Source organism: Ptiloglossa arizonensis, chromosome 1 (genome assembly GCF_051014685.1).
Source record: "Ptiloglossa arizonensis isolate GNS036 chromosome 1, iyPtiAriz1_principal, whole genome shotgun sequence".
Classification (NCBI taxonomy): Eukaryota; Metazoa; Arthropoda; class Insecta; order Hymenoptera; family Colletidae; genus Ptiloglossa; species Ptiloglossa arizonensis.
This window is the reverse complement of record NC_135048.1, coordinates 22,947,271-22,970,137: the sequence shown is the minus strand read 5'-3', so window position 1 is coordinate 22,970,137 and position 22,867 is coordinate 22,947,271. Positions and strand designations below refer to the sequence as shown.

At 35.8% G+C, this 22,867-nt stretch overlaps 2 protein-coding genes across 3 annotated transcripts in view; one reads left to right on the top strand and one right to left on the bottom strand.

The window, feature by feature from the left end:
• The window catches only part of LOC143148148 (uncharacterized), a 62,759-nt gene that overhangs the window by 28,472 nt on the left and 11,420 nt on the right, over positions 1 to 22,867 (bottom strand). The gene's annotated exons all lie outside the window — the stretch shown is intronic.
• LOC143153921 (non-selective voltage-gated ion channel VDAC2-like) lies at positions 8,663 to 21,110 on the top strand. The gene is made up of 5 exons (XM_076325564.1): positions 8,663 to 8,841; positions 9,469 to 9,598; positions 10,267 to 10,492; positions 15,021 to 15,230; positions 20,845 to 21,110. The coding sequence occupies exons 1-5, from the start codon at positions 8,663 to 8,665 to the stop codon at positions 21,108 to 21,110; spliced, it is 1,011 nt and encodes a 336-aa protein (XP_076181679.1).

Below are 22,867 nucleotides of genomic sequence, written 5' to 3'. Positions count from 1 at the left end.
TTCGTGGAACTTCCAACAGTATTCGGGCTGACGATGTACCACCGATGTAGGTTCGCCGACTAAGTAACAAACTTTTCGCTCTTTTTCGATGTATCAACGGGGAGGATTCAATGAAATATCTCCGGTTACGCAGCCCACAAATCAGGCCACCGTACCCCATATCGATCGGTTTTTACTTGTACATGTTAACCCCTCGATATACCTGAACCTCGTAAATTTGTCGAATTTCCAGCCAATCATTTGAAAACGTATTTTTAACACTTGGTATTTGAAAAGAATATACGAACGAAGAAAATGATTTCTTTGAACGTTCAATCTGGAGGACATAATTATTTATCGTTTCGATAAATTTTTGTCTCTTTAGGAAACACGAGTTTTTACTTGTACATGTTAACCCCTCGATATACCTGAACCTCGTAAATTTTTCGAATTTCCAGCCAATCATTTGAAAACGTATTTTTAACACTTGGAATTTGAAAAGAATATAGAGACGAAGAAAATGATTTCTTTGAACGTTCAGTCTGGAAGACATAATCATTCATTGTTTTGATAAATTTTTGTCTCTTTAGGAAACACGAGTTTTTACTTGTACGCGTTTACCCCTCGATATACCTGAACCTTGTAAATTTTTCGAATTTCCAGCCAATCATTTGAAAACGTATTTTTAACACTTGGAATTTAAAAAAATATACAGACGAAGAAAATGTTTTGTTTGAACGTCTAGTCTGAGAGATATAATTATTCATCGTTTCGATAAATTTTTGTCTCTCTAGGAAACACGAGTTTTGGTAGAATTTATTAATAATTGAAGTACGTTTCAGGAAATATTGCTTTCAGATTTGAGAAATATTCTCCATTTCAGAGGTAGGAGATTTTTTTTCAGGCAGTTTACCGTTATTTATCGATTGTTCAAAGCATTGCAGTACTTTTTCGGTTACGATTTAAATTTACTATCTGCAATCTGCGAAGCAATTTATCAGTTGGGAAATATATTGCGCAGGTAGTCCAGAGCGTAGATAATGGGTATTCGGGGTGCTATTAATAGACAATTGGATAATCGATTTCGGTACTGCAATTATTAGATTGTTTAATTAGACACAGTAAGTAGTTATTCTCTCTTGGTAAAAATGTTGAGTGACTGTGTATTTAATTTAATTGACATTGTAAAGGTTCATTAAATTTGGGAAGATAATATATATTATTATTATTATCAATATTTTTAAATATTAGTTCGTTTTAATGATATACAATGGTTGTTATTAGCGTTGTAAATATCATTTATCATTACATCATTTGTAAATATCTAATCCCCAATTATAAGTATACATATTTTAAATAAAAAGATATTTCATAACGATAAGTATTATTTATGCACAATTATCAAAATTCATTAATGTAACAATAAGTTACTAGAATAGTTCCAAAATTAGTACATACTATATTTATTCCTAATCTCTGTTCAAATTACTCGTAAGTAAATTCATTGGACACGTTTTACCAACGAGCTGCGTTCTCAATTAATAAATTAATTATAAAATATATAAAATATTTTTACACTCTTCGTGTCATTTGTTACAGTTTTACCGATATATCAACCATTATATTTAAACACAACCTAGAAAATATCATTTGTAATCCTGTTAATAAATAGACCACGTACGATCGTTCGTTAATTATCCGATATTTGTATTCACTCGAATATTCACTACCACGAACAAAATCGTTTCTCGAGGTTCACTATGGATAAAACAAACTTAAAGACCACCGTAGCGAACAACCGTCGCCTTCCACGATGAGGCTCGTGATATTGCTCGCGGCCTATTTACTACGAGAAACGTCAGTGATGGTGTTATCGGCTGATTCCTGTCAAAACTGATAAAACCGAGTCCCAGTAGCTAGGGTGCTTCCCGAGATCTCGACAAGCGATCCTTCGCATCAACGAGGATTAGGGACGGCGATGTTGCACACCATTGGGAGGATTGTCCCGTTAATCATCGGCGAGTCCAATTACATAGACGTTTCCATCTGGTGATTGTCCCTTAACCCTTTGACCATGGACGATTTTGACGCAAAACGTACGCTGTGTGCGGAAAATCTTCTCGTGTATCGAGTATACGTATGTTTTGAACGCCCATAGGCGTTTAACGACCAGTCGACTATAGATGCCGATCGTAGACAAGGAGTTAACCATGTACCGTCGCGCTATCGTCGATAAATGCTCACAACCATCCCTATTGTTTCGCTCGTGCAACGTGTTGTTCCACGCCTCGTGCTTTTGAATTAATTATGCATCGGTGATTTAAGGGGACAGGACGGTGCGACGAGTTAAAAAGTAATACGTACTTATAGTATGATTTATTCAATACTAAAGCGAAAGTAAATATTCGGTTGGTATGAGTTCTTTCCATTTAATTTAAAACAGAATGAACTGTAAAAAGTAGCGGTAATTTCTTACAAAATGTTTCTTGTTTGCGTTTGTGATATCATCGTTTTCATGATTACATTGTTCAACAAATTGAAACTTTTTTTCTGCTTTCCAATAACCAGTGGGTGGTCCTTGTAGAGACACACTTTCGAAACAAATATCCGGAAGTTGAATTCTTGTATGACTCCCAGTTTTCGAAAAACATGAGATTTTGTAAAATATGTAGAATTTTCAACAATAATGACGTATCGAATGAAAAGTGAAAACGTTAGAAAGTTCTAATTGGTCTCCAAAGACACAGGAGAGTTTCTCGAATATAGTGGCAAAGGGGATAGAAGCAAAGCAGGTAAAGAAAGAAAGATACTCGAATTACTCGCAGCGAATTTATTTCATGTAAGTTTCATACATTCTTACACGTTGCAAAACTTTTCAACATCGAAACATAATATTCTAAATTCACAGCCATTAGCTCGGTACTACCCACGACGAAGAATTATCGTTCGTCGCGAGTAACACCGATTACCAGGTCTCACCACGTGGAGGTTGCTGCGAGCGAAGACCCGGAGGGAGATAGACGGAATCAAAGTTCCATCGATCTCTCTCGGTGTGCGATAGAAAGAAAGTTACCAAACGGAAGAGACGGAAGGAATCAGTGTCCCTTCGATCTCCTCGTTTAGTTTTGCCGAGCAATTACATTCGTGGAAAAATGGGGCAAAATTGGGAAAGACGCAACGCGAACCGTGTAGTTGGTCCTACTAGGTCGATCCCGTGTTCCCTCGTTGGGCCCGATTGTCGAGGGAAATGCGAGACGCCTCCACTCCTCCTCAGAGGAGGAGTGCCCCATTTCTCTCAACTCCGTGTCAGCGCACGCAGACCGTGGACCCGACTGTTGAAGCTTTACGAAGAGAGGGTCTTATTCTGAAGGCTTCCGCAGGGACCGGCATGGATACCTGCCCCTGTGTTCACTTCATGTTCACCCGAGAAGCGGACGCACCGGGAGAGACAGCGATCGACCGTTCGGACCAACTACACGGCCGGTCACTTGCTTATGCAACGAGAAGATGTGGCCGGATTGTGGAACGAGGAAGCGAGCAAAAATAAACTAAAGATTGGATAATTGCTCGGCAGCTGACAGATATTTGTACACGGGGCCTTAAAACTAACTTAGTCCGATCTTAAAATTAACGATCCTGCGAAGGATGCGACGAAGCAGTCCTCTTCGTTCTTCGTTTTCGATATTCCTAGCTAAGGTAGCCAAATTAAATTTATAAAGTATATTAAACAAGTCAAGACACGGTCTAAGATTAACACCAGGATATGTAGGTTAATGGTAAAATACATTCATGCAGTAACAGAGAAAATAACGAAGCAGTGACGAAAAATAAACATGGAAAAACAAGTATAAATTAACATCGAATAGTAAATACAGACATGTTGGAACAAATAAAATAAATGGAGCAACCAAAAAATATTTAAATACAAGAAAAGAAAAATATTAGAGACTGGTCAGCAGTGGTCAGCAGTGGTCAGTAGTGGTCAGCACAGGGTCATCTGGCCTCTATGGTAGTCCGCGAAGGGTGGAGGTGTCTCAGAGAGAAAGCTCCGTCCATCTCCGAGGCTTCCGCTGAAATGAAATTATTGCCAACCGACGGGACTGTATACACCGCCAGGAAGGTGACTTAGCGTTACTTCGACTGTCTTTGTTCGATAACCGAATATCGGAATTAATTTCTATTGGCAAATTAATTATTAATAACGTTTAAATAAGATGCGTATTGTAAGATTAATACTCGGGACATGCGTAAATGTTAACAACAATTGTGCAGATGAACAAACATTCACTGAAACAATATCTTGAAGCGTGTTTATCATAATTATTAACAACTTTCATAGGACCATACTTTAAACAATTATTGACAATGTCTTAGCATCGATAATATGTTAAAACATCAATTTGTTCGAAATATTCAGTTAGATCGAACAAAGACAGTCGAAGTAACGCTAAGTCACCTTCCTGGCGGTGTATATAGTCCCGCCGATAATTTCATTCCAGCGGGAGTCTCCGAGGTGGACGGAACTTTCTCTCTAGTGCACATGGACCCTTCGCGAACTATCATGGAGGCCAGATGACCCTGTGCTGACCACTGCTGACCACTACTGATCACTGCTAACCACTGCTAACCACTGCTAACCACTGCTGACCACTTCTGAACACTGTTGCCCAGTCTCTAATTTTTGTTTTTTTTTTTATTTTAATTATTTTTTGTTTGCGACATTTATTTTATTTGTTCCAACATGTCTGTACTTACTATTAGATTTAATTAGAATTAATTTATACTTGTTTTTCCATGTTTATTGTTTGTCATTACTTCGTTATTTTCTCTGTTACTGCATAAATGTATTTAACCATTAACCCACATATTCGGTATTAATCTTTGACCGTGTCTTGACTTGTTTAATATACTTTATAAATTTAATTTAGCTACCTTAGCTAAGAATATCGAAAACGAAGAACGAAGAGGACTACTTCGTCGCATCCTTCGCAGGATCGTTAATTTTAAGGTCGGACTAAGTTAGCTTTAAGGCCCCGTGTACAAATATCTGTCAGCTGCCAAGCAATTATCCAATCTTTAGCTTATTTTTTCTCGCTTCCTCGTTTCACAATCCGGCCACCTCTGCTCGTTGCATAAGCAAGTGACCGACCGTGTGGTTGGTCCGAACGGTCGATCGTCGTCTCTTCTGGTGCGTCCACTTCTCGGGTGAACATGAAGTGAACACAGGGGCAGGTATCCATGCCGGTCCCTGTGGAAGCCTCCAGAATAAGACCCTCTCTTCGTAAATCTTCAACCGTCGGGTCCACGGTCTGCGTGTACTGACACGGAGTTGAGAGAAACGGGGCACTCTTCCTCTGAGGAGGAGTGGAGGCGTCTCGCATTTCCCTCGACAATCGGGCCCAACAAGGGGAAACGGGATCGACCTAGTAGGACCAACTACACGGTACGCGTCGCGTCTTTCCCAATTTTGCTTCGTTTTTTCCACGAATGTAATTGCTCGGCAAAACTAAACGAGGAGATCGAAGGGACACTGATTCCTTCCGTCTCTTCCGTTTGGTAACTTTCTTTCTATCGCACACCGAGAGAGATCGATGGAACTTTGATTCCGTCTATCTCCCTCCGGGTCTTCGCTCGCAGCAACCTCCACGTGGTGAGACCTGGTAATCGGTGTTACTCGCGACGAACGATAATTCTTCGTCGTGGGTAGTACCGAGCTAATGGCTGTGAATTTAGAATATTATGTTTCGATGTTGAAAAGTTTTGCAACGTGTAAGAATGTATGAAACTTACATGAAATAAATTCGCTGCGAGTAATTCGAGTATCTTTCTTTCTTTACCTGCTTTGCTTCTATCCCCTTTGCCACTATATTCGAGAAACTCTCCTGTGTCTTTGGAGATTAATTAGAACTTTCTAACGTTGTCACTTTTCATTCGATACGTCATTATTGTCGAAAATTCTAGAATTTTTACAAAAGTTCATGTTTTTCGAAAACTGGGAGTCATACAAGAATTCGGCTTCCGGATTCTTATTTCGAAAGTGTGTCTCTACAAGGACCACCCACTGGTTATTGGAAGGTAAAAATCTTGTTGAACAGTGTCATTTTTCGACACGGTAACTATTCTCTAGGGATTGACATTCGAATAATTTGATTTGACGAACATTGTCAAAGTGGCAGTTATTTATATTTGAGAAGTCTAATTTGGACGAAATATCTTAAAGTTTTTTGTTTATATTTCCCAGAATAATTAAAATTTGAAAAAAATTTCTACCCAATTCTGTCCTGCCCCTTTAACCGTTGATTTACAAAGCATCGTAATTCTCATTCGTGATAGAAGATGGTTTCGTATTTGCCACGTGACAAGGCCATTTGATTTTTAAATGTGGAAAAAGCGTAGTGTTGCTTAGGTCGGAGGGAATTACAGGGAGGAGATATTTTAGCGAACTGTCGGTTGTGGGGGCGGTTTCAAATTATGTACAGAGAAAGGGGAAGAAGGTACAGAAGAGTAGGGCGTTTCCTGTCGAAATGATACTATGGATAACGTTGGAAGGGTGGATGTAATTTAGAAAGGTTAGAGGATAGGTTGTCAAGGACAATATTCGTTATTGGCCGTTCTCGGTACTCGTCGGAGAAGAAAAACTTTTAAATAACGCGCATCTGTGCTTTTCATGGAATCGGGAAATCGTTATTTAATCGACACGTGACGGAAAAAGTTACGACAAACGCGATCGAGGTTCAACCGTGTCGAGTATGACGTAACTAACGAATGTATTTTATTCTTATTTTCTTCGTGCGATTGTTTGCGAGACGAGTATTCGGAAAATTGGTCGAAGGGTCTACGGAGAGTCTGAAAATACGAAGAAATTGTGAAATTGTTATTTTTCCAATAATTTCTTTCCAAGAATGTACCTGTGCGTACACTGGTTGAAAATAATTGTTTCAGGGCCAAGATTGCTCGAATAGTATCGACGAGTTACTTTTACGATATAGATTGATATTTATTTAATTATACTGGGTAAGCAAGATCAGTTTATTTTTAGATACAATTTTTCTATAATATTTCAAATGATTATTTCGTAAGTAAATCATCGCGCAAAGGATAGGAAGAATCGTATTATTTAGGTGAATTGTATTCGCTATAGTGTATTTAGGATGTATAGAGATGCATGTTACGTGAAAATTGTTCTTCCTCAACGAATACCAAAAATGGCCACCTTCGACCATCGCTCTTTAGGGTGCTAAAACGGCACGTGCTGGTATCTCGAGTTTACATCTCTGTCTCCTGTCCGAGACTTTTTAAGCATCTACATTTACAGTCGTTAGCGAGTTAATAAAATTTCTTACGGAGTACTCCTCCAAAGGGAAAGATTAAATCGCTCTTAATTGTCTCTCGAAGTAGCTCGAGCGCCATTTAAATAATTTATTTCAATTGTGTTTAACTTAAAGTTCTCTTTACGTATTGACGTCGGGAAGAGTATAGATGTTTCTGAAATAACTGGTCAAACTATCGAGGAGTGCTCTATCGACAGTTCTCTGTTGGTTTGAAAATAAAACCGAGACTCACGGACACAGGAAATGCTTCTTGTCGGAGCTCTATTAATCGCGTCCTTCTTCCGCCATTTTATAAAATTGAATTCTCGATCGAAGCATTGACGTTTCGATTCTAATAAATTAATATCTGTTTATTGCCCCGAAGACCACTTTTTCTTCTTTCCTCGAATTGAATTTTCCCAATCCAAACCTCCATTCAGGTACAATGGTAATAATGGTCCACAATTTTGGAAAAAAAGAATGGCGTGCATTATTTCAAAGTTTTTCTTTTTAGTATCTTAGTTTCTTTTAGTAGTTTAGTTTTATTTATTGTATCTAGCTGTACGCACTAAACTCGACGGTAAGTACTTTGTGAAAATAAAGCCTTAACATGTACATAGTTTATTAGACGAAGTATGTTACGTTGTAGCAACTTAATAAGATTGTAACGAACGCTCCCCTTTCGCAAAGGCGGCTTTCAAAGCCTTGATGTTTTGATCAAGCTTAAAGTTCCGAGATAATGCCTTGTTTACTGTCTGGTTCATGTTACAATATCGCCTTTATACAATAAGGCTTTCAACACAGCATTTATGATAACTACAGTGATCTCTAAGCTCGGAGAAGTTTCTTGGGTTACTCTCTAAACGTTAGACGTTACAATATTGTCTCTCAAGTTGTTGCAATGTTTATCCCTCGGGTTATTACGCAATTATCCACATAACCGTTAACTGCATTTCACAAGCTTTCGTTGTTTCTAACTCGTTTGCGTTTTCGTCTTTGAACCAGTGTGACAATTCGAGAGACAGTATCGATGACATAGAAAATAACGTTTAAAGTCACTAATAATACATTTAAATACGAACACTCGCTTTATGTAATAAAACATATTTATGAATCGAAATTTTTACAACTCAGAAAACTTGAACGAAGATTTATCCACGAAGTGAAGCGTTTCTTTCTCATTCGATCTTTATCAATTATTTAACAATTTTTTTTGCGCCACTCGCTTCGTGCTCGGTAGCTGATTAATTTAATAAAAGCGATCCCCCCCAATTGTTTCTTCGCTAGGGGAATAAGAATGGTTATCCATTGCAGTTAATTCGATTGCCCAGTGGTGTGTGATTCATCGTCGACCTTTCTCGAAATAACACATCATGAGTGTGCCGAGTTTTTCGGACCTCGGGAAAAGCGCGAGGGACATATTCAAGACGGGCTACCATTATGGCAAAAGTCTCATCAAATTGACCAGCAAAAAGATCGATGAGACTATCGAAATGAACACCGACTTATCTTTGGACCGTGATGCAATGAAAGTAAGGGCGCCTGTTTATAGGTAGGCAAAAAGTGTTAACCGAGAATATCGAATAAACGATCGAATAAACACGTTTTCGTGGAAACAGGATTTTTCTCAAAATTGACGTTGGTGTTCGTCAACTGTTAAACTGTTAATATTTTGTACACTCGACGACAACGATTGGTGTCCCGTGAGAGAGCTATGGGTTCAATTGCGCGATTGAAACGCTAGATGGCGTTACTGCAAAAGTACAATGGCGCAGGTCCTAAAACTTCTCGGAACGTTTAACCTCAACGCGATTAACCACACGCGGTAATCGCATAAATTGTTGCGAAACGAATCAGTGCCTCGATATGTAACTTTTACAATGGATCAACGACGCAAGAAACGAATTGAATTATTTATGAAACACGTATTATTACGATTCGAGGAAGAACGAACTCGTGCGACCGATTCGGTTTGCGCGTTTCAATTAAACGATTTGTAGATAAACGTATCGCGCGTATTTAACGCGGAATATATTAAAACACCCGGAACAAAGTCTGCGCAATACGGCGAAACGTGGAGGGTATTCAGTGTATGCAAAAATTCTGCATACTCTGGTGCATTAAATACATTCTGTGCATTTACGACACGCCATTGTAGCAACGCTATCTAGCGTTTCAGTCTGGCGATAACTAAAAGCGTGAAGGAGAAGGGGTTGCACGAACTCAGTCGTATGGCTCTCAAGCGGCACGGTATAGCATACACTCTATACTGGAGAGCTGGAGAGAATGCTTCTGAATGGAATTCAGATGTAGCGATCAGAATTTTTCAATACGCAGAGAAACGGCACGTACTGGGTCGTGGACGAGTTACTTGTGTAACACGTTCTCGAGTCATCTTCAATTTAAACACGAAAATAATAAGTAGGAAAATAAGTGAACGAAAAGTTTATTTATTTCTTATTTACTATTTCTTGAATAAATAACTCGTCAGAATCTAGATTGTGTCGTATCTCGATTTATTACAACGATAAACGATTCTTCAATTTTTATTTTTCGAATAAGGTCATTCCACTATTGAGATTTTGTATCGCGTAAATCAATGATCAATAACATTACTATCGTGGAAACGTAACTTATATAGTAAACGTAACTTACTATAGATAATATTACTCAGAAGTATTCTTTACAGTTTCGTGCAGTACATATACCTTCCGAATATCTTTTAAACGTGTTTGTTAATGTTGATGGCTCAACTGTGTCCGATTTGTTGTATCATGTTCTATTTTGAGCTTTCGTATAATTTATACGAATTTTCAAAATTTAAAGAAGTTTTTTTCTTGAAATAAAAAATCATATATTTTCTAGACCTTCCGAAGTATGGGTTTCGCGAACCGAAAATGTTGAGGATATTTTTGGATTTCAATAAAGTTGCTACGTTACGTTAAAAGATTTGTCACCGGTGATTTTAAAATTGCAGTTAATCGGCATAGTGGACGTAAAATACAAAACGTCGGATTATGGAAGATTCTTGCAAAAATGGTCGACGGACGGAACAGTACTCGTTGGTTATTTGCTCGATCGAACCTCGATACCAGATACTGGACTGGTGTCAGAACTCAAATACAACCCGAGCACTGCTGCCAAGGCTATCAGAATCGGCGCCAATTGCAACAAAGAGAACTTCAATGCTCTCTGTTCCATCTGTAAGTTCTTCTCAATGTTTAAACAATCTGGGAATGTTAGCACGAGCTATTCAGAAAATGCTGAAATAATTTTGACGATGACGCGTAGAACGTACGATCGATAACAAGACGAATTTCTTTTTGTTCGAGATTCGAAAATTGAAATTTTTATCGTCCGATTGAAAGGTTGTAAATTTTCGTATTTTAATTCGCAACGAACGATGAACCGAATCGATAAAATAGATTTAACGGGTTTAAAAAAAATCCATTTTAAAGCGACCTTGAGGTTTTCAATCAAAATAAAAATCCAGTGGTAACAATTGATAAATAAATACGAACAAAATGTTTAATTCTTTGCTCAATTTTTGGCTCGTTCTAACTCTGACGTATTTTTCTTTACCGAATTGTTTTGATAGATTATTTTTAAGTTCGTCAAATTTTTGCTACTATTTTTTATCTGCGAATTTCTTAAATTTTCGTTAGAGTTTTTAATAGGCTGCATAAGTGTACAAGTGTACAAGTGTGAAGTGTTTGTTAAACCTTCCGAAGTATGCGTTTCGCAAACGAAAAATGTTAAGAAATTTTTGGATTTTATGTCGTGACGTTACATAAACGATTAATTTTTTTTACGAACCTATATATTTGATAAATTTAAATTTGTTCACTTCGTTTACTTTCGAAATATCGGTTGCTTCGTTCGATTATACGATTCTTTATTTTAAACAATATATTCAATTTATAATACTTCGTTACTGAAATATTTTATTTTCTATAATTTTTATTAAATTCTATTCGAAGCAATAATATTGAACTTACTGTTCTTCACTGTTCCTCGAAACCATAGAATATACTAACAATTAAAATCTAGCAATTTCAATTATCGAAATTAAAATCAAAATTTTGTTTTCAGTTTCACATATTTTTACGCTTTAATAATCGCCCGTATTGTACCCTTATTCGGTCAATTTGATCGCAAATTTGATTTCTTCGCGTGCAAATCAATTTACTCTCATTGAAGCAACAATTACACTGTACGTATTTGATACTAACCGTTAACAACATGACAGCCGCTGGAGACCAATGAAATATTAAATGAAAGTCACTCAAACTGTATCGTTTACAGTGTATTTCGTGTTTTAATTACGATATCACAATGACAACGTAACGAGTGGTTTGTACCGCACGAGTACTCGATTTAAACTGACATTAGGGACGACGGATCCCGAATGAAACGTTTGGTGTTCACCAACGAAATATAGATGACCCTAGTGAGAAACCATTCAAATAGACTTGTTTGTCATATTTAATCCGGAACCAGAAGGTCAAGCCAGACAAGTACCTAAAACTTATTCGATTAATTAAAATATTTGTCTACATTTGACCCACGAACTTCTTAGAATAATATTCGAATACTTTAAGTACGTTACGGATAATACAATCAGTATTAATACTGTTTTGTACGGTACAACGAATAACCATACGCAGAAAATTGTTATTATTTCATGATAATATTAAAAAATATACCTACATTATTCTGTACAGCTATAATACCCAGAAGTTGAAAGAATATTTGATAAAATACTGAATTTTTCATGCACTTTGAAAATAATTCTAATTAAACATTTCCAGAATATTTATTACCAGTATGCAAGGTAATTTTATAATTGTCGATTGAATTATTCCTTTAGCAGAGGGATACAGTGAAATTGCAATTGGTTATGCATTTAAAATCGTTTACAATTTCAGGCTGAAATTCAAATAAAATTATTTTCATTTTAAAATTGCATACATTTCGTAGACCTTTACGTTTATTTATTTTGCATTCACCTTTGAAGTGAAATTACCATCCTGCTGTATGTTAATTAAAGAACAGAAATTTCGTTACTGGGGGTTTGGTTATTTTTTTTCTTTTTTTTTGTTTTTATTCGAAACAACGTGAACGAGCAAGACGTCATCGCCACGTGAGATTTAAATGAGAGAAATGTCATGTTAATAAATGCAATCTTTTTCGTGCGATAAACTGCGCGTATGGTTCTTCAAAGACGAACGATTCAACCGTGTAATAAAAACCGGAGCCACGCGAAACGTTTGGAATAAAACACTTGGAAATCAGCCAGAAACGCCTCTGTTTAGCATTAACGGCCACTTTGTCAAGCTTCGTGTACAAAATGTAGCGTTGACCAGATTTTTTATCAAAACAGTTGTCGTTCGCGAAGAAAACCTTATACACTCTCCCAGGGAATGATACGATGTACTTGGACGTTTTAATACACTGGACATTCCAGAACGTAATTCTTTCCCAGATAGCATAACGTACTCGTGGAAATTAGAATATATCGTTGTTTCGAACTGAAACACTGGATTACACTGGATGTGCATATCTTAGCTCGGTTCAACTTTTTGTGAGAATTAACTTTGAATTTAACGTCCAATTTCAGAATTCTGCTTTCGAGAAAGTTAATGGAGAAACATTGGTACAGAAGTCGATTTACTGGAACCACGAGTCACAGGGCAGTTCACATAAGATTATCGGGGTGTAGTATAGTATATTTTATATTGCAAGATTTGACAAAGACTCGATAGTATAAATTATTGCAAATTTTTAGATTAATGTTACAATTAAAATAGAAACATTCCTTTTTCGCTTTTTCGAGTATTGAGGATACTAAGGTTATTAAGGTTCTTTATTAAAATCAAGGTTTCGGCCATAAAGTATGAGTTTCTTTAAAAAACTGAAATAATGTTAAAAAAATAAGGGTGAAGCCTATCAAATTGAAGGTTAAGCTTGACGATATAATAAATGAAGGAATTTATTTACGTTTCAATCCTAGAATCGTGGATCATTTTAACAAATATTAAATTCCACGAGATAACACTTATCGTTCCAACGTAATTTATAATAATTCGAACGGTAGAGGTACTCGAGGTAAATGGAATATTTTCTTCGATCGTTAGTCGTTTTTATAGTTTACGTAGAATACTTTTTACGGAGGAAAGTATCCACGTAAAGGTATATTTCCAATTGCTTTTTAAAAATTCTTTCATCGATGTCGTTCCAGCTCCAAGAGAGAACTTCACATTCGATATTTCACTTTGATACTTCGGTCGAAATTTTTTTTTTATAGCAGTAACGAAGTTTACGGTATCAATTTTTTCCGTTACATTTTTCATCGAAAGGGTAGCAATAAAATTTTCTTCGCATTTCTTTGTTAGATCGGGTTACTATTCGATGTCCACCGTTTTGTTTTTCTTCTCATAAAATCAAAGTTCCAAATCAAAAATGTTGTTCGAAAATTCTGGTTTCGGTGGATCATACTGTACATTTAAAAAATGAAGGACCATCTTGATAATCGTGGATGGATCCGTAGAATGAAAATTTTACGTACTGCGACAAGTACTCCCCTTAAACCTTGAAACTTTCTACAACGAATAATAAAAGAGTTTCTGAAGTCGGTAGAGTCGGCTTGCCTGTCTCGCGAAATATTAATGAGAATATTTTACGTCGTAAGAATATCTCTTATTAAGAACGTTCTTGGCTACTGTATTCACTGTTGACGTTTAGAATCGCTTAATTAGATCCACGGATTATTTATAGGTCGTTTAATGAAGGACGGAATCCAAAAGACGATTTTACGCGTGATTTTATATTTAATATCTCGCGAACAAATGGATCGACCGTTTGGAAATTTCTCGATGCATCTTTTTATCGTCGGGATGAAAATCAACAAAATATCCGTGAAAAATCCATTTATTAAATTAATTAGCTTCTTTCAAATTTACTTCAATACACACGATAACAACATCTGATGTTTAATACATGTATTAAAACGTTCTTTGATTTTTTTCTCTCGTTCGATGAAAATAATTTTGAGATTTCTCTTTTGAAAAGGTTTAGACGGTTCGTCGAAATACACGTGAATGTACGTACAAAATTTGAAACTGATGTGGTCGATAGTTTTCTTTGAAAACAAAAATTGCGAATATCGTGCAATTTTTACGGCGACGAACCGAATAGACAACACCAAATTTTAATAAAAAATGAATTTTGCATTTTCGATATGTTTTCGAATATAGAATCGTATTTCATTTGGCCATTTTGTGCAACTCGAGATACTTCGTTAAATAAATTTGGCGTAATTTTCAGCGAAGTGTAAATTACTCATAAATTACTATCATAAATTTTTCAATTTTTTCCAAATAAATTTTTCAATTTTTTCCAAATAAATTTTTCAATTTTTTCAAAATAAATTTTGCAATTTTTTCAAAATAAATTGTTCAATTTTTTCCAAATAAATTTTTCAATTTTTTCAAAGTAAATTTTTCAATTTTTTCAAAATAAATTTTTCAATTTTTTCAAAGTAAATTTTTCAATTTTTTCAAAATAAATTTTTCAATTTTTTCAAAATAAATTTTTCAATTTTTTCAAAATAAATTTTTCAATTTTTTCAAAATAAATTTTTCAATGTTATGATTCGAAAAGAAATCGTTATTGGTGATGCATAACCGATTGCAATGATTCGAAAAGAAGTAAATCTGTTTTAATTCGCAGCCAGTGACATGAGTTCGAACGTGGACGTTTTGGGGGCTGTAGTGACTGCCTTCAAGGGCTTCACCATCGGGTATCAAGGTGGCTACAGTTCAGAAGGAAACAAAATTGTGAAAAATAACGTCGAGATGGCCTTCACCTACCGCGATGTCGATTTCCACTTTCGATGTATCTCGATACCGAGCGTGTACGGACTTTCTCTCCAATACAAAGGTTAATAATCTTTTTTACTTGACACGTCGTTCGTAGATAGATCGTATCACACATTTTATCCCATTTTTTTCACTCTCACCTTATTTGTACCGTTAGTTATAATTTTACATTTTTGTTCCTATTTGTAAAATTTCGAATAATTTTATATCACACATTTTAAACCATTTTTTTCACTCTCACCGTATCTGTACCGTTAGTTATAATTTTACATTTTTGTTCTTATTTGCAAAATTTCGAATAATTTTATATCACACATTTTATCCAATTTTTTTCACTCTCATCGTATCTGTACCGTTAGTTATAATTTTACATTTTTGTCTTATTTGAAAAATTTCGAATCACTTCGTACGAGACTCTTGAATGAAAGACCTGGGGAAAAAATGTTTTTTTTTGGGTTCAACAAAATCAAAAAATAGGAAAGAATCTTATAAAGATACTTGTCACGATGCACAATCACTATGCTACCGATTATCCAACCGAATACATTTCTTTTTGATTATACAACGATGCAAAAATAATTGGAAAGTCACAAAATTAGTTTCTCTATCAATATTCATATTTTTTTATATTAGAGATTATTTATTCATGCTAATTTTGTAATGTACTTTCTTCAATTTATACTTTCATTTCTTCATTTATATAACGATGTAAAACTGATTGGAAAGGACCAAAATTAGTTTTTTGTATTAATATTCATATTTTTCATATTACGGATTATTTCATTTATTCGTGCTAATTTTTTAATACACTTTCTTCCTTCTGTACTTTCGTTTATTTCGGCTATCGTTATTTGTCCACATCGATGTTCTTTCACAGTCTCTCGACAAACCGTGCACGGTGAAAAATATTCATCGGGTAGTTTAAACCACACGTTACCCGATAATCCCACTCCATCGATGCTATCTAAAACTGTTGAAACGTTAATGAAAATCTTGAAACTTCCTCTCAATTCTCGACTTCGTACGGTCGAGTTGATTAACAAGTTCTCGAAAGCTCTCCGAAAGGGTAGAAAACGAATGGAACACAATGTTGGAATCGATAATCTTGATAATCCGCTGTTGATGCGTTTATTCACGAAGGATTATTGGTTTCGATCGATAAACATTGGAGTGTAAACTACGATACTGTCCCCACGGCGAAGAAACAATAACACCAACTTCCTTCTTACACAAAAGTTACGGGACGAGGGGACTCAATTTGTTGCTATCGTTTTCCAAGCCGATCGTTAAATTTCCTGCAGATCTGCCATAAACGAACGAACAATCCTTTCGTTTCGTGTCTATTGCGTATTTAAATACGTAACTAGCGCGCTATACTTCAAATTAATAAAGTTGATGTTGTGAAATTAATGAAGTATCAAATACAGAGAAGGTAGTGTAACTTTAAAAAAATGTTGGCCAACAATCTGTAGATTTGAAAAAAAATTCCCGGTGGAGAACTCCTCGATTCGAGATTGCGAACCTAAGGAATCGATAATTGTACAATATGATCGATGAATCGAAGGGAACGTTGCTCGTTAGAACTAGAAATACACGTTGTTGTCAAATTAATAAAGTATCAAATACGGAGAAGGTAGTGTAACTTTAAAAAAAATTTTGGTTAACAATCTGTAGATTTGAAAATAAATTCCCCGGTGGAGAACTCCTCGAATAAAGATTGCGGACTTAAGAATTCGATAATTGTACAATATGATCGACGAATCGAAGGGAACGTTGCTCGTTAGAACTAGAAATACACGTTGTTGTCAAATTAATAAAGTATCAAATACGGAGAAGGTAGTGTAACTTTAAAAAAAATTTTGGTTAACAATCTGTAGATTTGAAAATAAATTTCCCGGTGGAGAACTCCTCGAATAAAGATTGCGAACCTAAGGAATCGATAATTGTACAATATGATCGATGAATCGAAGGGAACGTTGCTCGTTAGAACTAGAAATACACGTTGTTGTCAAATTAATAAAGTATCAAATACGGAGAAGGTAGTGTAACTTTAAAAAAATGTTGGCCAACAATCTGTAGATTTGAAAAAAAATTCCCGGTGGAGAACTCTTCTAATAAAGATTGCGAACCTAAGAAATCGATAATTGTACAATATGATCGACGAATCGAAGGGAACGTTGCTCGTTAGAACTAGAAATACACGTTGTTGTCAAATTAATAAAGTATCAAATACGGAGAAGGTAGTGTAACTTTAAAAAAATGTTGGCCAACAATCTGTAGATTTGAAAAAAAATTCCCGGTGGAGAACTCCTCGAATAAAGATTGCGAACCTAAGGAATCGATAATTGTACAATATGATCGACGAATCGAAGGGAACGTTGCTCGTTAGAACTAGAAATACACGTTGTTGTCAAATTAATAAAGTATCAAATACGGAGAAGGTAGTGTAACTTTAAAAAAAATTTTGGCCAACAATCTGTAAATTTGAAAATAAATTCCCCGGTGGAGAACTCCTCGAATAAAGATTGCGAACCTAAGGAATCGATAATTGTACAATATGATCAACGAATCGAAGGGAACGTTGCTCGTTAGAACTAGAAACACACGTTGTTGTCAAATTAATAAAGTATCAAATACGGAGAAGGTAGTGTAACTTTAAGAAAAATATTGGCCAACAATCTGTAGATTTGAAAATAAATTTCCCGGTGAAGAACTCCTCGAATAAAGATTGCGAACCTAAGGAATCGATAATTGTACAATATGATCGACGAATCAAAGGGAACGTTGCTCGTTAGAACCAGAAACACACGTCGTTGTTTATTGTCCGTTAGATAAAGCTTGAACGATACGTTCAATCAACGAATCAAGGACGAAACGTTACAATAATTATCTTCTGCACTATTAGCAAACCGCAGACTGATTATCATTGGCGTAGTCGCGAATTCGTTGCATTTGAAATGCTCGGTGTCGAGCAATCGAATCGTATTCGAAAATCGTGCAGTGTTGCATACTGATCGCGGATCATGCGACGTGTTCGATTCGCGAATCAGGCCATCTTTTCGCGAACACGATTACGAGAAACGTAATTTCGATTCGATAAAAGCCTAGGTATGATTACGCGTAGGTGGACTCACCGTGGGCATAATTTCCACGCGCGTTGCGTTATTATTCACCCCTGAAATCGATATTCGCGTTAACGAGCGGAAAACTTGTATCGAAATTATCGAAATATTATTCACCGTCCTTAATTTTATCTACAAATCTCGGCTCGATGGGCGAGTAAGCGACGGAACGAAACATTCCCCACGGTTATGCGCATCTGAGCATACTTTACAATCTTTCGTTCACCGTGTAGCAGGAAATACAATTACGTATGAATCGGAGCGAGAGTAAACGCGAGCGCAGCGAGTGACGCGAGGAATTAACTAATCGCGATCGAAGGGAATGATAATTTCATTCGGGAAAGAATTAATTTAAGAAGATTCTGCAGGATAATTTTTCAATTTCTTATTGCACGTTTTAGTATTTAACGAAAGGATCAATCAGATCGTTTTAATAAAATTCCGTTAGACTTGTTAAGGGTAGTTTCTTAATCGACTTGTTTAGTTCTTAATCGAAGAATGAATCTTATGAGACCATTCGAATGAATTCTTGTTATTATCTATTTATTGTAAATTATTCATTTATTTCTTAGCTCTTAACGAGAGGATACAAGTAATTAGATTATGTAATTTTTGTTGTATTTATAGTGATTTTTAAGTTTGTTAATGTTTCTGGGAAATATTGTAATATAGTTTTCGATATATGTGATTGAATGTATATACAGGATGGTCACTGTTGCATTCGACGATCATTTGTCAAGGTATACCCAGATTAGGTAGTTTTTGGTTCGTTTCATTTCCTTCAGCATCTTTTGGACTTGAAATTTTAATGAGTTTATCGAAGTTTGTTTACTAAAAGTAAATATCTTTGGACGTAATCTGCGCTACATTCTACAATATACAAAAACATCAGAACGAAAGTAAAATTTATTCCCTTCGTCCCGTATGTAATATCTTATTCTACGCTAAGAGGGGAATAAACATTCATCCTTCCTTTGTCCTGACTTCTTTTATCATGAAACGTCAGTTCCCTCTTTGGAACGTGTTTTTCACAATTCAGTTCTCCCCTTTCTGTATAATTTGTACTCATTATGAAAAACGTCAAATACTTTGTCTTGGCTCCGAGTATAACCGAAGATTAAACATTGTTTACATCCTCGTACGAGTGTGTTGTATCTTGCCTGGTAAAAAATTACATTCTTTCTCCCTGACGAAAACTTTTGTCGCGAGAACCACGACCGTTCTTCGAAAAAATTTCTTCAATTCAATGTCATGCGCTCCCGTTGAAACGTTCCCGGTGCATTCCTCGCAACGGAATTTATCTCTCTTGCGAAAGGTTCGGTTGTACGTGCATCGGGTTTATTCTCCGTCTGAAAAATGTGGGAAACACGCGACACGGATTACGTTTCATCGCCACAATCGAAGTAGAATATACGTTTCTCGTCTCTAAATTACAACGAGCGGGTTAATATCGAGGTGGATAATTGCACCGATCTTCAATGGGAGGATTTCAATTACAGTCTCCTACGGTAGCGTTTGCCGCGGCGTAAACGAACACTCAATTAAATTCGTTCAATGCGCGCGTTATGCAACTAATCGGGCTTCTAATCAGCAACTTTCACGATAAATGAAACCGTTCGTTGTACAGGTACAATTGGATGTATACTTTCCTTTCGAAAACGAAAACTCGAATATGTTAAGATCTACTCGAATATGTTAATATTTTATACATCTGTCGTTAATATTTTTTAATACCATTTGGTATTTCTAAATAAATTTAGATACCATACATTTTTTTCATCAAGTGTTTTGTTTTAATTGTCGTACCTTAACATTTCTATCGAATTTTAAACCGTTCGTTGTACAGGCACAATTGCATATATATTTTTCTTTCGAAAACGAAAACTCGGATATGTTAAGATTTGTTGTTAATATTGTTAATATTTGATACATTTATCGTTAATATTTTTTAATTCCATTTGGTATTTCTAAATAAATTTAGATTTCACACGGTGTTAATAATCGCATTAATAAAATTAACCACGATAATCGTAATCGTCACTCTTATTATCAGATTATCGATTCAATCATAATCGAAAATATAATCGTTAGGTGATTAACGATTAATAAGATAATAGTGACCAATGGTTACGTTCGTTTTCATTAATTGGGTCACTCGTTATTAATTGCGCGGTAATCGTAATTAAACCATGGCTGGATCACATGGTAACCATAATTGTTAATCGTCAACCGAATTACATTTTGTCCAATTCTTTTCTCTCGATCTGAATGCATTTAAAATTCACTTTCGCAGATCTTATCTTGGGAAAATATTTAATTTCGAATAATTCCCAATTATTAAGATTAAAATGTATATTAACACTTTACATAGGTTACCATATATTTTATTTACCATGCTTCGAAGCTAATTATACATCGTAAAATAAAAACGTTCGATAGTAATAAATTGCTCGTATCGACTAAAAAGTTAGAAAAAAAAGAAGAAACAGAATTGTATTGGTCGATATCTGGGACTCTTCGATATTAATAAAGTTTTTTTTTATTGCTTTTAAGTAAACTCGATGTGGGATGCCGCCATTGATAGTATTCTGGCTCCGCATGGTAATCCTCAACGATGGGTCGCTGGTGCGGCGTTGAAGTACAAAATCGACGAGAACTCAACCTTCCGTTGCAAATTTAACAACGACCTTCAGCTGGGCATGAGCTTGCAGCAGAAACTCGACAAGAGTGTCACGGTGTTTTTGTCCTGCAACGTCGACTGCGTCAACGTGACAAGAGGCGGTCACAAGGTCGGTCTGGCCGTCGAAATTAACGCGTGAATAATTGCGGCACGTTCGGTGCCAGGTGTCCTTTTACAAAAGCACTCTGTGAACGTCTACGATCTTAGAGTGCACATGTCTTTCAAGTATATAGCGATTATTGACATTAAACGTCCGATATTAATATTGAATCGGTATTATTATTTCACTGTATCACGATTTTTGCTTCGAAGCGACGATTTTTGCCCCGGATTCAAGCGACAGAATCATCACCCATCACGATTACGTTCTTATCATTTATTTAAAAAGATGGAGAATTTTTAAGTCTTCAATTTTGTCGCAACAAAAAAAAAAAAAATACAATGGTCTTTATATCTGGGTTTTTTATTTAAAGTAAAAATACTACAACGATACAAATGTATCAATATCGAACAACGTACTTCAAGACTATTGATTGACAAAGATTAAAAATCTCCGAACGATCAATTTTGTGGAAATAGAAGAAAAAAAGAAGAAATACTACCAACGATGAAGCATGGAAACACAAAGTAATATTTCACCACGTATTTTAAGGCGAACAATTCTCAACGCTATAGTAATACCTCTCGTAAGTACAATCTTTGGAGATTGTGACGTTTAATCTCTCGCGAATCGTTCGAGTTTCCCGAGTTAGGAGATTTTAATTTTCCACGAATTGTTGGAAACGTCGACACATGCTGCAAGCTCGCGGACAATTGACAACCATGATTCGCCGCGGTATTTAACGCGGAATTGCTGGTATTTGTTCGAAGAAGTTGACTGGTGCACAATATAAATTAGTACTATTCCATTAGCATCGCTAATATATCTGTCCATCATATGTCACCGGTGTGATCCATGAACTCGTGCATTACTAATTAAAAGTCTGGCATCTCGCTGTCTGTCTTACACATATTACGTAATACGGTATCAATTTGAGGTTAGGTCTGGACAACAGTATTTCGACTGCACCTCGTCTCTTACGTATTCGTCTACTTCTTTTGCACAATAAAAACGTCGAGTAAGGTAAATCGAACAAACGAAATAGAAATGCAACACAGATACAAATATTTACTCTTTTCGCGATTTTAAGTTTCGTATTTTTACTGGAACATTTTACTAACGACGATTATTATTAAATTTAGACGAAATTGATCTTTCGATGTTTAAGATAATCATACATATGTTTATTTTTTAGGAAAATTTTCCCCCCAAAAATATATGTATATATGTTCTGTATTTTACAGTCTGATATTAAACTGTTCAGAGATTAAAGACTACAGCACTCAAAGGGTCACCGATGCTTTTTCTACTGTGACATATTCATCGAGACGTAGGATTTTCAAAGTTTGAAAGGGAATTTTTAAAAATCTCGCTTTTAATCAAAGAGTCAACCGTTTACCGAAAAAGGAAAAAAAACGAGGGAATATCTTTGGCGAAAAGACTTTTCTACTTTTCGAATAATTTAATTTTTCTTCGTTTGATGATATTTTTTCATGTTTTCTTTTAGAAGCCCAACCGACTGTTATCGGATTCTTCCATTTTGCCATCAGCTTCCGTTCTCCTTTTTTTTTTTCACCGGTTGTGCGCTGTTTGCCACGGAAATAAAAGAAGCAATAATCGATTTCGCGGTTTGTTTAAAAAAAAAAAAAAGAAAGAGAGAAAAGAACTTCTGACTCCCACTCTCTCGATACGCATTTCTAAGGTATATCACGCTGTTGGCATTTTGGAGTGCAAATGGCAGCGTGGCCGGAAATTAACAAAACCAGAACGTTATTGATCTTGCTGCAAACGCACAG